Raw genomic sequence first — 16,087 nt, forward strand, 5'->3', positions numbered from 1 at the left:
GTACCATTTTTTGTCTTCAGTTATTACACAGGATAAGAATGAGCGATGTTGTTCCATTGCCACTTGATGTCTGGACAACAATGATGTTGAAATTTATACTCTCTGATTTTGTGGCTGTCTTTAAGGGTATGAGGAACCCATGCACCCAGTTTCTGTACTTTGCCCATCTTCTGTGATGCCTAACAACAGTTGCATGATCATATCCTATTGCTTGCTTGAGCTGTCTTGTAGATTGATGAGGATCTCCGTGAATTAGCTGATTTAAAGCGTCTTCATCGAAAGCTGATGGTTTTCCTGAATGAGGTCTATCTTTCAGATTGAAGTTGCCACTGCAAAATTTCTTAAACCATTTTTGTGCAGTTCTTTCAGTCATTGCTTCTTCTCCATACATCTCGCAAATGCTCCTGGCTGCCTAAGATGCATTTTCATGTCGATTAGATTGAAAGAGAAGTAGTCGGAAATTAATTTCTTTTTCAACTTGACATTCCATCTGAAATAGAAAAAAGAATATAAAGTAAAAATAAAGTGAATATGAAATGAAAAAAACTCATAAATAAGGATATATGTGTGACAGGATAATACTGTTTTCACAAAAGGGACAAAAAAATGTTGAAATATACACAAATATAAAAAACGAATGAACTTATGCAACAACCCAATATATGAAGATAAAAAAATTCATCTGCTATGTATTTCACTAAACATATACAAGTATGTCATATAGGAGTTTTCTCTTTGCTCAAATTTTCATGCCTTCACATGCATTTACAGTGAGATATTACATTTCTGGATGCTTGCTGGCCAAGCAGGTTGGGGTGTTGTTACTTATGACAAAGGTTGACGTGGTGGTGGTTTGAACCCTGCCACTGGTGAATTGAACTAAGGGTATTATTCATTAAATTCCAGGCTACAAAGTCCTCAAAAAGGGGCTCAGTCCTAGCTTTCTGATACAGGGAAATTTGTGATGTTAGACCAAATCAATCATCAATCACTGTATTTCAAACTCCACTCTGGCAATCAATCAATCTGTTGCCCCAGGTCTCTTACAGGAGACCCACAGCTCTGAAATAACAGGTAACAACCATCAGGTTGTCCTGCAAGTCATTCAAGGAAATTTTGTTGTTGTCAAAGGATTACAAAGGATTACAAAGGATTACAAAGGTGGAGCATGCCAACAGGAGACCTTTTGGTCCATATCTAGGTCAGATGCAAAAAAAAAATCATAATAATAATAAAATAATAAATAAAAACTATAATAATGTAAATAACAAATAAAATACATAAATAAATGCATAGGTATAGTTAAATAATAAACAGGTAAATAGTAAATAATAAATTGACATATAACTAATAATAAATGAAAATCAAACAGACAAATGATAACAAAACAAAAACAAATAATATAAAATGAAATATAATCATTACAGCATCTTGCTTAGGTGTTTATCTAAATGATTCTTAAAGCTTCGAACTGAACTACATTGCACTACCTGTGCAGGAAGTTTATTCCATTCATTAACTACACGGTTGGCAAAGTTGTTTCTACCTACTTCCAAATTGAATATATTTCCGGACAGTTTGAGACCATTGTTTCTTGTCTGATTCTCATTCAATGCGAAAATTTTGTCACTTTTGATGTTGTCAATTCCCTTTAGAATCTTAAAGACCTGTATCAAGTCATCTCTGAGTCTACGCTTTTTTAGGGAAAACAGATTCATATGTTTTAGTCGATTTGGTAAGGTTAGAGTAGGGCAATGTAAGATAGGGTGTTCAGTGTCTTCTCCGTGGTGATTGTGTCTTGGGCAATTTGCATATGTGGATAGTCCTCTTCTGTGCTGGTATTCTGGCTTTTGCTGGATTTTTGGAGGCTGCAGGTCTTCTGCAAGAGAGACCTGGGGCAACGGGTTGATTGACTAATTGTGCTGGTATTCTTAGCCAGATGGTGGCCTGAACATACATGCTAGTGTAGTTCTTACCTGGTATGGGAGGGATTTCTCAATAGGGCTGATGTTGGGGAGGTTTTTGATTGTTGAAAACCAAGCCATGAAGTAATAGTTGAGTGTGGCTCTAAAGTGTTTGTAGACTGATTAGAAATGTAAAATCTGGTAGTGACTGTGGCTCCAAATAAATCTTGGGTTTTAATTGACCGTATATACTCGTCTATAGGTCGATCTCGTGTATAGGTCGACCCCCCATTTTTTGGCCAAAATATCTGGAATTTTCCATATACCTCATGTATAGGTCGAGTGGTTTGTTTTTGTTTTTGGTGCTGTGAGCATTCCACTGCCTATGCTTTGAAGTAGCATGGCTTGCCTGGTATAGCAATTGATTATTATGGTTTTTTCACTTCATTAATTCTGATGTATTCTGGTTTATGTTTTTTCAAGTTTCACTGAAATTGCCATTTCAGCGGAGTGAAAAACTTGAACAGATTGCCAAGTACGGTAGATTACCAAGTACGGTATTCGGAATAAACTGGCTAGGCGTGTTTCGTTAGAAAAAAATTTAACCAACACTCAGAGTTAGTCTTGTAATCTCAACTGTGCGGATGATTAGGCTAATGATAATGTGGAGGAGAAAGATGATGTTGATGTTCCTATGGCTGATGAGGTTGATTCGTATGACGATACTCGACACAGAAGTGAGTGGGAGGAGCTGTTTGGTGGTGAAGATGACGACATCAAGGAAAACGATTTTGGTGGATTTCAGTTAAAATATTTAGGATTATACCATGTGTCACTGTAACAGTAACAAGTTGGCAATACTGAACAGTTTGTTTTCGTGATGGTGAGATCCATGCATTGTTTTGGTAATGGTAACAATAACATATACCATGTAGAAAGCTAAATTTGGGTAAATTTTTAGTTTCGACCAAGGGCGCAACATAGCAATAAAAATTGATTATTAATTTTTGTAGATTATAATGTATCAACGTAATGTGCAATTTTGTGATCGGAAATAAAAAAAACAACAAGAAAGATGCTAAAACATTTCGTAAGTAATGAAGTCATGTCGGACGAATAGTACGTCATATTTGTTATGATACATGCCGACGACGAAGAAATGAGAAGTTGGCGGGCTTTTCAACCACTTAGCTTGCTGGCTATACAAAGTTCTTGCAGCTTGAAGGAATGCATGTATCTCCGCTCCATAACATTCCTTCAAGAAAATGTACCTGGCGAGGTACTGTCGGAAGCACCGAGGCCGTCAATTGACAGACAAGATGGCGTTCCGATCCTATGCTTGTGGCAAGGTATTTTTCATTTTCACTTCCGCCCACAAAATTGCATATTACGTTGATACATTTTAATTTATAAAATTAATGATTAATTTTCTATTGCTATATTGCGCCCATGGTCGAAATAAAAAAAAAAAAATAAAAAAAAAATAAAATAAATAAATTTGAGAATATCACAGCACTTCATTATTTTTTTTAAACAATTATGGGTACTGTAATAGTATACATGATATAATAAGCTCGCCTGTGTTAAGAAATTTAACAAACAGGTAAAACCACAGTATGGGGTTACCGTATCTAAAAGGAATTTTACATGTTTTAGTACGTACCGTGTATTTTATGTACCCATTGTTTACTGGTAGTATTTAGTAGGTAAATATTTTGATTTCTGAACCTAAAGAAAAGGTAAGAGTTCTTCCTAGCCTTTCTTGTCATGTCTGGATTTCAACCTAACAAGATTATTACTTGTGTATAGGTCGACCCCTAGGTTTTGGCCTAAAAAAAATCCTTAAGATTTCGACCTATAGACGAGTATATACGGTAGGTCTGGTGTGGCTAGATATTAGGAATAGTATTTTTGCTATTGTTTTGGCCACTTGGTGAATTGAGAATATGGTTTGATCATTAACTGTGGAGAATGGTAAAGTGTAGGGGTATTTTGTTAAAGATTTTTATGGACCTTAGTTCATATTTTGGATATAGGGGTTTGGGAGGAGATTGTTGATGTATAGATTTGCCATGACTTTTGGCATGTTTGGTGTGTTATTTGATGGGCCTGTGATCTTGCTCATTCTCCTCTGTGTTCAGTAGTGAAATCAGGCAAGTTATTATGTAGATCATTTGCTGAAGTGTCTCCCTGTCTCTGCAAATCGAACCCTGATGGCAGTGGGTGAGAACCCAGAAGGAGGGCGACCTACTGTAAGATGTTTGACATTCCTCAGGCAACAGAGGGATTCTCTCTACGACTTGTGTGGCTTTGTACTAGGTGCCTGCAGAAACTAGATAATAAGCTGACTGCCAACCAGGGAAATATGGCAGCTGTCCAGTTGACTGATTGGCCAGCTTGGAAGAAGTGCAGGATAGCCCTGTGCCTAAATGTAATCATCTCTGCAGAAGTGGCCACCTCCCCCTCTGCCAAGAAGTTGTCTACTTTCAAGGTTGCCCCTTCACCCATGTTTGAAACTGCCCTCCTGGCACTTCGAGCCTTGGAGAGGGGACACTTGAAATGGAAGACCGCCATTTTTCGGTCTAGAATGACGAAACAAAGCATCTCCACCGGTGACAAGCAAATCATCGACGTTCTCATGACCTTCACTCGCTTTAACCCTGAGGACAGGATGACCAAGATGGTTTTTCACGAGTTTCTCCCCTATCCCTATACCCTATAGACCTGTTAGAGTCACTCTCAACTTCGTTTCTAGGAGGCTCCACCATTGGGACAAAACTACTACTAGGTAGATGCTCCTCTTGTACAAAGGGGATTGCTCCTGAACTGGACCTTGGCCCTTGGTGAGTGTATATTCTCAATTCATACATCCCTGACTCCCTCCACTGTTATTGGTGCCAGGCATATGGACATGATCAGGTCGGTGCAACAGGAAACCTGATCTAGGTCCACATGAAGGAGGAGTTCCTTGAGAAACTAATTGTGCAAGGAGATCTTGCTGATCCCATACCACAGGCCAAGCGCCTCAACTGTTTCGAGAAAATCATGCATGAAATGGTGGGTGTTCGGTGCGAAACCGGCGGAAACAGTGTTGAACACGAGCTGCGCAGAAGGAGGGTTTAATCCTCGTCCCTTCTGGTTACTACGTGTGGGACAGTTGGCACCACGCACCGACGCAATCTCCAGCCCCAACCCCGTCCATATCAGGGAAACAGCTCACTCCTCTTGACACCTCCCCCTACCCATCTCTTTTCTCTACTTTTTGGTTCTTCCTCCAAGAGGGCCCTTGACAAGACTGCTGTCTCCTGTCCCTCCCCAAGTGATGACGTGCCTCTTCCTTCGACTAGTGGCTTCACTCACTCTTCAACCAACTGCAGCGGTGCCTCCCTCAGGGACCCAAAACGCCCGAGTCTCCTGTGCTCTCAACTGGTGCGCTGGTCATCTGAAAAAATGACCACAAGTTGATAATTGCTGAGACAATTTCAGCCATCACCGCGGCTCTAAAGGAGTCGTTTGAAGAGGCACAGCAGAAAGCACACATGGTGGAGATAATGGCGACCTTGGTCCTTAATATACTTCGCCATCGGTGGTGCCGGTGACAGAGGTCACCTTTAATAAGACTAATGATGCGATAGCCTCTCCTGAAAACCCCAACCCCTCGTCTCAAGAAGACCCAGAACGAAAGCCAGACAGGAGCTCCTCCAGCTCTCCGCTGCCCCCTGTCGATTCCCAGGTCGGCAGGGAGTAAAACTAATCCCTAAGGTGAGGCACCCTTGGTCCCCTCCCTGAGGGTAGAGTAGTACCGTCCTGGCACCAAGTGCAGATGCATCACCTACAGGAAACAGGTCCATCACCACCACTCCGTCGTGTCGCCCAGGGAGGTTCAGCGTATGGACTGCGAGGACGACACCAGTCCTTCTATTCAACAGAGACCTATCTTGTGCAGTAGAACCTCAACGGGTTCCGTAGGATGAGTGCACATCTCGCCCTTGCGCAGGAGCGCTACAATAACGTCCTTCTTCTCCAGGAGACTTTTGGTCCAGGAAGAGGTCTGGTTTCCGGGATACCGTGCCCTCCTCCTATCCGGCACGGAGTTCATTTGTGATACTTGGTCCTTGTCAAGGCAAGTGTCCCTTGTACTGACCTGGCGGACCATAAATTATGCGGTGATGGGGTCGAGTTCATGTTGGTCCAAATCCACTGGATCCCTGAGACCTACACTATTTACAACATAGACAGGCGACAACTTGCAGAGTTAGACATTGGTAAACTTTGCACTCTTACTCCTGACCGTCTTTTCGTTGGGGGGGGGGTGATTTAAACGCCCAAAGTTCCACCTTGATGTCCTTACAAAGACCCAACATATTCGGGAACCACGTAGGTTACATACTGACCTGTCCCAACATCGTGTTGCTGAACAACGGTAATCCAACGCATGCCCAGAGTAGTAGGCTTGATTTGCCTCTAGGGTTGGTTACTCTGCTCTTGTGTTAGTTGATCGGTGAATTCCATCGTCACAAGCGATCATTTCGGTGTCTGCATTGACTTTGGTGATACAACCCCTCAGCCAGAAGTACCGCATGTTCCGCGTTTCAAGATCGCTTTGGCGGATTGGTAGGTTGGCCTACTGAGAGTGTTTTTTTCTTCACGCCAGAGGAGCTGCAAATCACGCACTGGGTCAAGTCGGACACCACCTACAGAATTCTCCGTTATGGACTTTGCGGTCGGGAAGAGTCCCTGCGGCCCTGCGTGTTCATGCGAGGCTAACATCCACGTTGTGGCGTAGCCGGGATGCGCTGTCTACTTCGGGATCCGTCTTCGTGACGGATGGTCTAGCTTTCGCCAAAAGAGTTATTGGCTCATACATGCTCCAAGCCGAAACTGTCGCCATTCAGGGGCCCTTGGAGGCAGCCCTGATCATACGATCTGGTCTTGTAGTGATACGCACGAAGGAACCGAGGTCTGTTGTTGACAGCCTGAAGCATCCTTAACCCAGCGCTAGTACCCGCCTCTGACCTTTATCCTTGCGCTCCTGCAGGAACTTCAATTGCAAGACAGGCGCGTGGCATTAAACTGGTTTCTGAGTCATATAAGAACATAAGAACATAAGAAATAAAGGAGACTGCAAAAGACCATAAGGCCTACACTAGGCAGCTCCGTATCCATCACCACCTGTCATCTCCATCCATAAAGTTGTCTAATCGTTTTTTAAAACAACTGATAGTTTCAGCGCTTACTACATGGTTACTAAGTTTATTCCATTCATCGACCACACTATTTGTAAACCAATTCTTGCCTATTTCCTTCTTAAATCTAAATTTGTCCAGTTTATACCCATTACTGCGAGTCCTGCCCTGTTGTTTTATTATGATTACCTTGTTTGCATCACCCTTGTTATAGCCTTTGATCCACTTGAACACTTCTATTAGATCACCCCGCACTCTGCGTCTTTCCAGAGAGTGTAAGTTTAGGTGCCTAAGCCTCTCTTCGTAAGGCAAATTTCCGAGTCCTTGTATCATTTTGGTCATTCTTCTCTGTACTGATTCTAGTGAATTTATGTCCATTCTGTAGGACGGAGACCAAAACTGTACTGCATAGTCAAGGATGGGTCTAACTATCGCTAGATAGAGTTTAATAATTACCTCTGCACTTCTATTCGTTACCGTCCTAGCAATGAAGCCTAATGCGCTGTTTGCTTTATTTCTGGCGCTAATGCACTGCTTCCTGGTTTTAAGGTCCGGACTCACTAGAACTCCCAAGTCCCTCTCGCACTCAGATTTTTCTAAAAACGTGTTATCTAAGTTGTATCTATTTTCGGGGTTGTGTAGCCCTACGTTTAACACGCTACACTTAGAGATATTGAAGTTCATTTGCCATTTCACCGACCATGTTAACAGTTTATTAAGATCATCCTGCAGAATCTGGGCGTCTTCTCCTGACCTAATTAGGCGTCCTATTTTAGTGTCATCCGCAAACTTACTAACATCACTATTTAACCCATCGTCTAAGTCGTTTATATACATAACGAACAACAAGGGACCCAAAACCGAGCCCTGGGGGACCCCGCTAGTAACATTGCCCCACCTAGATTTTATTCCATTTATGGTGACCCGCTGTTTTCTGTTACTAATCCAAGCTCTAATCCATTCTAACAATTTTCCTCCTATGCCATGGGCTTTGATTTTATTTAGTAGTCTCTGGTGTGGCACTTTATCGAACGCATATCAGTGTCCAGGGGAAGGAGAGGGTTGACGTAGTTGCAGCAGTGGCTTCTAGGCAACCAACGGTTGATGTTGGTGTTACTCAAAGTAGGACTAAGATTAAGGCCCGCGCCTTAGGGGTGGAATAGACAAAGTGGTTCTTCCCACCCAGGCCATGGTACCGCGAGGTCACTCCCACTCCCACGCTCGGGTCGACTCCGCAACGGGTAGAGGTTCTGCTTCACAGACTGCGTCTGGAGGACTATTCCTGTGTGTGACAGGTCAAAAGTCGTAGCACTGCTGACGGTCGGCGGTGTCAGCACGGGGTCACGTCCCCCACTACTGACCTGCGCCACTGTCTGTGCGACTGTCCTGAAATTGTGTACCTGAGGAGGGGACCGGCCACGATACCCAACTACAAAGCCCGTCATATGAACTGCGTCGACTGGTAGAGTGACTGGTCGCCCTCTAGGTTCAGACAGTTATTCCTAAGCCCGTAGGCTGACACCTCGCATTCAAAACAACAAAAGACACCATGCCTTTCTACTCAAGGAGGTACGGTAGCGACTCTGTAATTATTTCCAGTTGTTTCATCATGGTATTCATATGGTCGTAGACTCACAAAGGTTCACAAGATGAATACAAATTGAAAAGAAATTATCATGCAACCGAACATACTTGCAGTAAATGACACACATGAGCTACGCATGGAAGATCACAAAGCAAAAATTCTCTTTAATTTTTTTTTTTTTTTAAGTCTTGGATAAACCAATGAAATTGTCTTGTCGACCTCGATTGGATTTTCTAGCTGTCTACTTGTTCGGATCAGTGAGAGAATTTTCTATTTTCTCTTACAAAATGTTTTGAATACAACATATAATAAGAATAAAAGTAAACGAAATGAAAATAGTAAAAATGTAACTAACATAAAGATGCGGCGCCAATAACATCTATCTCAGCCCATACTGAGTATTGAAGGATGAACAAGAATGGAAAACATTAATTAATCAAAATAAATATAGCCCCTTCATTTTCAAAGGAATACCAGTTACCACATTCCTCAATAAAATTGCCTGTCCCAGAATAAAACAAGTATTTTCGGTATGGAAAAATGGTTATATCTATGTATAGTCTTTGTTATTTTTGTGACACATGATTATAGACTCTCAAAGCATTAGTGAAAGCCGGGCCTCAACGTTTTTTAAAGTCATAACTGTCTGGGTTTACATGTAGTCATGCATCTCTATGAAAATTGTTCGAAATGAAGAGCCAACATTGAACAGTATATGTGTCATGCAAATTTCAGAATTAGCTTGATAGTATTGAATGCTCTTTCTTCATACCCAATAAGATGATTGTATTGTACGTAAACATAGTGTATAGTAATGCCTTTTTTCATTGGATATGGGAAGTTACTTTTGTACAATTATCTTATTCATTTAGGGCGAATATGATTAGCGAATCTACTTAGGTTTCATTATAAGTGAGATAAGAAGGATTCGAATTCGCTTTATTGACATGCTCCAGACATGTTCTCGACGTTTATGATGCAAACAGCTTGCACCCGTTTGTGTAGTCTGCTGCAACCATATTCAGGATTCTGACATTTGTTTGAGGTTTGCATATTACGTCTATTTAAGTGTTTTAATGTATTTCTTCCACTCAGATGGGCATTTATTCATACCAAATGTAACTAGTAGCATTTGTATTGTGGATAAGTAAGAGATAATAACTTTTTATGCAGTGGAAGTTGCGCTGCTGGTAGCTTGGTGCAGCGCATTATCATTGTTTTACCATGCATGGATTTTGATTTTTTTTGCTTTCTAATATTCTTTGTATCACTTTAGAGGCTTACTATAATGAATACATTGTAATCACATTGTACATATTCACATATTTTTTGTTTTGGGTGCAAACGTTTATTAAATTTTGGTCAATGTTCATGAGTAACTGTGTGTTTAGTAATTGATTGGGGATCATACGTGTTTGTATATATTGACGCACAGGTGCCTTTTATGGTAAATTGAGATGATAGTTTCAAGGTTATTTTCTAAGTTTCTGACTCCGTTATGAATAATGATAACTAATAGAACAACAGTCAATGCTAGTTATTTAGCTGCAATTGATGTTTTACCACAAAGATACCAGAAGGTACAATTTGGCTGTTTCTGGCTAGGTGCAATTAGGGTGGGCTATAATTTTGCCAATAAAAAAGACATTTTTACAGCTCTCGTGTCGATTATCAAATTTTTGGATCGGTTAGGATAGGTAATGCATTGTATTGGATGGGCTATTTAAAATTCAAACTGTCAGAGAGCATGTCAAATTACCCTACAGACTGCTAGTTTCTCTATTCTAACCTTGGTGAATACTTTACTAAGTCAGATGTTACCAAGATTCAAAGAACATGAAGTAAAATGTGAGTCTACCATTGTTATGAAATTGCCTGAGGTCTTCAATTAGAATAGCTTAAGTTAGGATAGGGTAAACATTGTCAAATATTGGCTGGGGTTTACAGAATACTGCAGTACCAGTGGCTGTGATTAATTGAATACATTTGATTTATGAGTAGTGTGAGTGATATTATCTTAGTGGTGATGATGTCATCTTTATTTATCAAGCCAGAACATATTCAGCAGTTGTGGGCTGGACAACCTCGAAAGTTTCTAGATTCTGATTACCTTTTGTCATCATGGAAAGAATAATGGTACCTAACTTATAAGAGGTTCTTTATTCATTGTCCTTAATGACAGGTCTATAAGCCTAATGTCAGTTGCATGCAATGTTAAGGGGACCCCCCGCCCAAAATCTTTTTTTCTGAAGGATCTTGCTGATTTTTTCTGTGTGATATCTAGGTCTGAGGAAACTATCACAGCATGAGTTTTATTCAGATCTGACAAGTAGTTTTTTATTTTTTAGTAAAAAACATAAAAAATACCATATTTTTGGGCTTCTTTCAAATCCTATCTCCTCTTACAATTTTTATTCGATGTCTTTCATTTTACAGCAAAAGAATCTTCTACATATATAAAAAAACAAAATAGACAGCTTTTTTTAATATCTTTGTTTAACGCCGAGGAAAAAAAAATATGAAAAACATTATCGAAAAAAAAGCAAAATTTTGACTTTGACACGTTATTAAAAAAAATATATTTAACATATGCAAAAAAACTCTATTTTATTTTTTGTCATTTATCTAGCTATTAATAGAGACCTCATATGCAAAAATCGGTTGAAAATTGAGGGAGGAGATGGACTTTGAGTATCAAAAACTTACATTTTTCAGAAATGAGTGTTAAAGTTGTTTTTTTCCTTAGTTTGACTAAATTTTACATTGGACCTCCTAAGACCCATTGAAAACAGGTTCCATTGTATTTTCATGATGATTTTGCATCTTTCAAGTAACTCAGGCACTTTGCACCCTCCTACAGTGTAGGATATTATTCACTCAAAGTGAGGGTCTCATAAGCCGCCACCTCACTCTTTGTCGCAAAGTTTGAGTTCTTGGTCTAGAATGACCCAGCAAGGTAGTCTGATTGCTGGGATTCAGCTCTCTTTCTTTTCTTGGGTTTCCTTTCTGGTGTTGGAATAGGCTCTTACTGCATCAGGGACATCACTGTGAGGTTTGAGACTCTAAACCCAAGGTGTTGCAACAAGGAGGCATCCTTGTAGCCACTTGTTAGCAAACAGTTGTTTGCGTAGAGACAACTTGTCTGATATAGGTGTAGAGGACAGAGGATCAGGTGCTGAGGATGTGGATGTAGATGGAAGGGAGAGAGCTGCTGGAGGGAGTACTAGTGGTGGTGGCGGAGGTGGTGGTAACAAAGTTGATGCTGGGGTTCTTTCTTTCTCCCCTTGAGTTGCTAATGTAGACGTTCTTATCTTCTGCAAGTGTGTGCCTTTTGTTTGGATAGCTTAGGCATGGCTAATATCTTCAAATATCTCTTCACTGAAAAATAGATGCGAATTTCACACGGCAAATTAGTGAATGCGGCAAGCTAACGTGTACATGTCCTTTACTTTGTAAGGCTCAGGCCACTGCCAGTCGTGCAGGCTGAACTTCCTCACACCACATACTCACGTGCATGCCGGACGAAAGAGAAAACTTTATGGGTGTATCAAACGCAAAAAAATAGGGTAAAATATGGTCAAAACGTATGTAAACAATGGTCGTGCGCAGCATGTGGCTGCCGGGGGGAGGGAGGGTAGGCCCTTTAAACCCTTTAAAAATGGTGGTACGATAAAAACACTTTACCAGCATCTAGAGCAAGATCCCTACTATGTATTTATGCAATAAAAAAAAAAAATTAAATTTGTTATAAACTCGTTATGTTCATGCCTTCAAGTTAGTGCACTGTTCCCTCATGATCAGTATGAATTTAGATCCAGCCACTCAGTAACTTCTGTTGATCAAAATTATGTTATCTCCCACCTGGATGATTGTTTTATAATGATATCTGGTAGTTTTGTTTTGACTTTCCAAAGGCATTTGATCTTGTTAGTCATAAGATTTTAATGGCAATACTTGCAAGGCAAATACATAGTTTAGTGACCCATTACTTGGGTGGATGGCCATTGACATTTAGGGAGGTAGTCTGCCCATTGGATAGTCATGTTTTTTTATTATTATTATTATTATTATTATTATTATTATTATTATTATTATTATTATTATTATTATTATTATTATTATTATTATTATTATTATTATTATTATTATTATTATTATTATTATTATTATTATTATTATTATTATTATTATTATTATTATTATTATTATTATTATTTTATTATTTTATTATTTTATTATTTTATTATTTTATTATTTTATTATTTTATTATTTTATTATTTTATTATTATTATTATTATTATTATTATTATTATTATATATTTTTTTATTCAGCTAGCAGAAAATCAGTGGAGCTGTTTTAGTTGCTAAAAGCTCTACTATGTCACAAATAGTATGCACTTATATAGCACTAGTAAAAAGAAAATTGTGCCTAACCAGACATAAAAAATGGCCTTTTTTGAATCATTGTTGATTTGGTAAGACAAGTATACATGTTCTGATTCTTACCAGGAACAACTTTTCATCAATTTAGATATGGTAGAAAGGAGAGAGAGACAGACAGAGGTTAGATGAACTAGGTTCTTTGGCAGTTTAGATTGAGGGTGAGGATTATTTATGTAATTTTTCCAGATTGCTGAGATGCTATTGTGTGACTAGGAAAGGATTAGTTATTTGGTAGGGCTTTTATTACTACATGAGTCAGATATTTCAGGTGGTTTACCATCACTGCTTTATTACATGGTGACCCTTCCCCCTCATTCACTCACAAAAATGCAGAGAAGACAAGAAGTTCCTTTGGGCCGTGTCAGTCTATCATCCATTCACAACCATGCTCCACTCATACTTGTCTCATGCCCTCTCCCTTCCCTGCTGAACAGACATTCCACTTGCACCCCAGGCTCCTTCACCCCATCCATCCATTCTATTCTCAGTCTTCCCCTCAAGTTCACTCCATCTATTTCTACATTCCATTCTCTTTTTGTTTGTCTTTCTTCACTCATTCTTTTCATGTCCCCAAACCATGTTAATATTCATTCATCAACTTTATTTGCCAGGTCTCTTTCTACCCCAACTCTGTCCTCATCTCATTTCTTACTATCCATTCTCATAACCATCACCATATTTCTTAAACATTTAAGCACTTCAGTATGACTCAAATTCTTGCATGCAGCATCTGCTGTCATATGTAATTTGCATCACACTACTTGCATTATAAAATATAAAGTCTTTGCTGTATTACTCATTCTCTTTTACTCTGAGTAATAATAAACACAGAAAATATGATCAAACCAGTTCACAGAATCCAGGGGTAACTCGTGTACAACTACAAAAAATATATATAGAGTCAAGATGCCGACACCGGCATCCTTGTGTACTCACTCGTGCCTCATTATGCCTATGTAGGCGTCATTGTACCAAAGGGGTTAATCTCAAACACTTTTAAATTTCTTATTTCTGCCTTCCTTAAATTCCAAGTCTCAGTGCTGTACAATGTCATTGGCACAGTCACCCCATCATACTGTCTTTTTTTTTTTTTTTTTTTTTTGTGCTCATCCCTCGGTATTTATTTCTTATGATACTATTCATTCTCCCAAGACTTGCCTCCCTCACTCTATAGTTTACCTCCATCCCCACTTCTCCATTCCTGGCTACATGTGAGTCTAAGTAACTAAAACTCTCCACTTCCTCAGGCCTCTCTTCTTTAAGACTTATTTCCAACTCACTGGCACCCTCACACCTTGTACATCTCATCACCTTACTTTTGCCCACATTTACTTACAGCTCTCTCCTCTTACAGCCTGGTAGATAAGCCATATGAATAAAGACTAAAAGCACTGGGTTTGCTAACTTTGAAAGATTGAAGAGAAAGATGTGATATGCTTACAGTATTTAGGTCACTAAAGGGGATAGGTTGAATTGACAGAAGAGATCTCTTGATTAAAGATGGGAGGGCTCTTAAAGCCATGAGAACAAATTAAGAAGATCACATTTCTAAATAATGTGAAGATATAGCCCAAGCCGGAACAATACATGAATTCAGATCTAATTATGGTAACTGGAAATCAAGGATATAATTTAAGTTGGAACTGTACATGAATTTAAGGCTAGGTATGATAAATTGGAGTGTAGGAGAGGGGTTTTAGCTCTTTTGCCACCATCACTTTCAGTTCCCATCTCTCCTTAATTACTGGTTTTAATTCTGTTAACTGTTCCTTCTATGATATTAAATTTCTTCATTCACTTTCAACTTTCCTTCACTTTAGTAAGTATATCTCTGATAATATCTTTCTGTAGTAAGAAGTAATGTTTCTCAATGGGGGTGAATTAAACGTAAATTTTCTTCTTCGTTTCTTCTGAATAATATTACACTTGGCTTAACACGTTACACAAAGGGACTCCCGCCTGAGATCTCCAGTCCACTCACCAAGCCCACTCTGCTCCGACATCACTACTTAATTCATCCAATAATTTTGACCATTACAAATAAGTGCCTCCCCTTAAGGGTGTGACTTTTCTTCCATGTACCAATAATTTTTCTCCTCCACTCTTTTCTCCAATCAGAAAGACTTTTACAGTCTCAAGCAATACTGCTTACACAAGCAATCTTAGTCACGAAGCTAAATGGCTTAGTGTTTACATTTCGTCATATCAGTACCAATGTTGATACCCTAGCTTGTGTTTACAAACTTTAGACAGTGAGCGAGATTATGCAACTCTGCAACTCCGTCGCGGCTATTGTTTTTAAAACACCTAACTCGTAAAAATGAATTTCTTGCCACCTACCCCTCTATCTACCAACTTGTCTACCACTTGTTTACTTTCATCTACCAGCCTCTTACAATGGGGCCTAATGAGCATTGCTCCTTTCCTTTATACCACAATTAGGTAAATACATGCACACACACAAACTCTGCTACTAGATGCCTTGGACCCTTGTCTACCATGCATTACCTAAAAATATGAGACTATGAAGCATCTTACCTGGTAGGTGCTCTTCTGGATAGCAGTGCCATTTGTCCACAGTCACTTTTTTATTCAAATCTTTTTCACTAGTCACTGAATTTATCATCCTTGTGATGTATCATTATACACATTGAATCTTATATATTTCTGTTGTGAATACTGTGATGCTTGTGAGCAATTGAGTATTGTATTTCAGGTGCAGGATGGTGAATGAAACTGAAATGGTGCGTGCGGCTCTAGAGGAGCTCATTAGGGCTCATGCCACTGATGCAGACATGAGGTGTGTTGGTGTCACTACAGGGTATTGAAAGTTTTCTAAATATGTATTTTTTAAATTTTGAAGTAATTATCTTGTAATATTTATTCTGCTGTTCATATAGTAAATGGTATTCATTATCAGACACACTGTAAGGTAAATGTTCAAAGTAAAGACTTCAGTTTTAGTACA

The 16,087-nt window shown here is 39.3% G+C and overlaps 1 protein-coding gene across 3 annotated transcripts in view; it reads left to right on the forward strand.

The window, feature by feature from the left end:
- The first annotated feature begins 9,597 nt into the window (after positions 1 to 9,597).
- Positions 9,598 to 16,087, forward strand: part of LOC143036453 (CUE domain-containing protein 2-A-like) — a 59,517-nt gene continuing 53,027 nt past the window's right edge. The window contains exons 1-2 of one of the 3 annotated variants that reach the window (XM_076203829.1): positions 9,598 to 9,720; positions 15,836 to 15,919. In XM_076203829.1, coding sequence (XP_076059944.1) covers positions 15,843 to 15,919 — 77 coding nt within the window. In that variant the 5' untranslated portion in view covers positions 9,598 to 9,720; positions 15,836 to 15,842. Of the gene's footprint in view, positions 9,721 to 15,581; positions 15,661 to 15,835; positions 15,920 to 16,087 lie in introns of those variants that run through there. The other 2 variants (XM_076203830.1, XM_076203827.1) reach the window with 2 other exon arrangements.

The sequence above is a fragment of the Oratosquilla oratoria genome, chromosome 20, assembly GCF_046742065.1.
Source record: "Oratosquilla oratoria isolate Oo_2021 chromosome 20, ASM4674206v1, whole genome shotgun sequence".
Lineage (NCBI taxonomy): Eukaryota > Metazoa > Arthropoda > Malacostraca > Stomatopoda > Squillidae > Oratosquilla > Oratosquilla oratoria.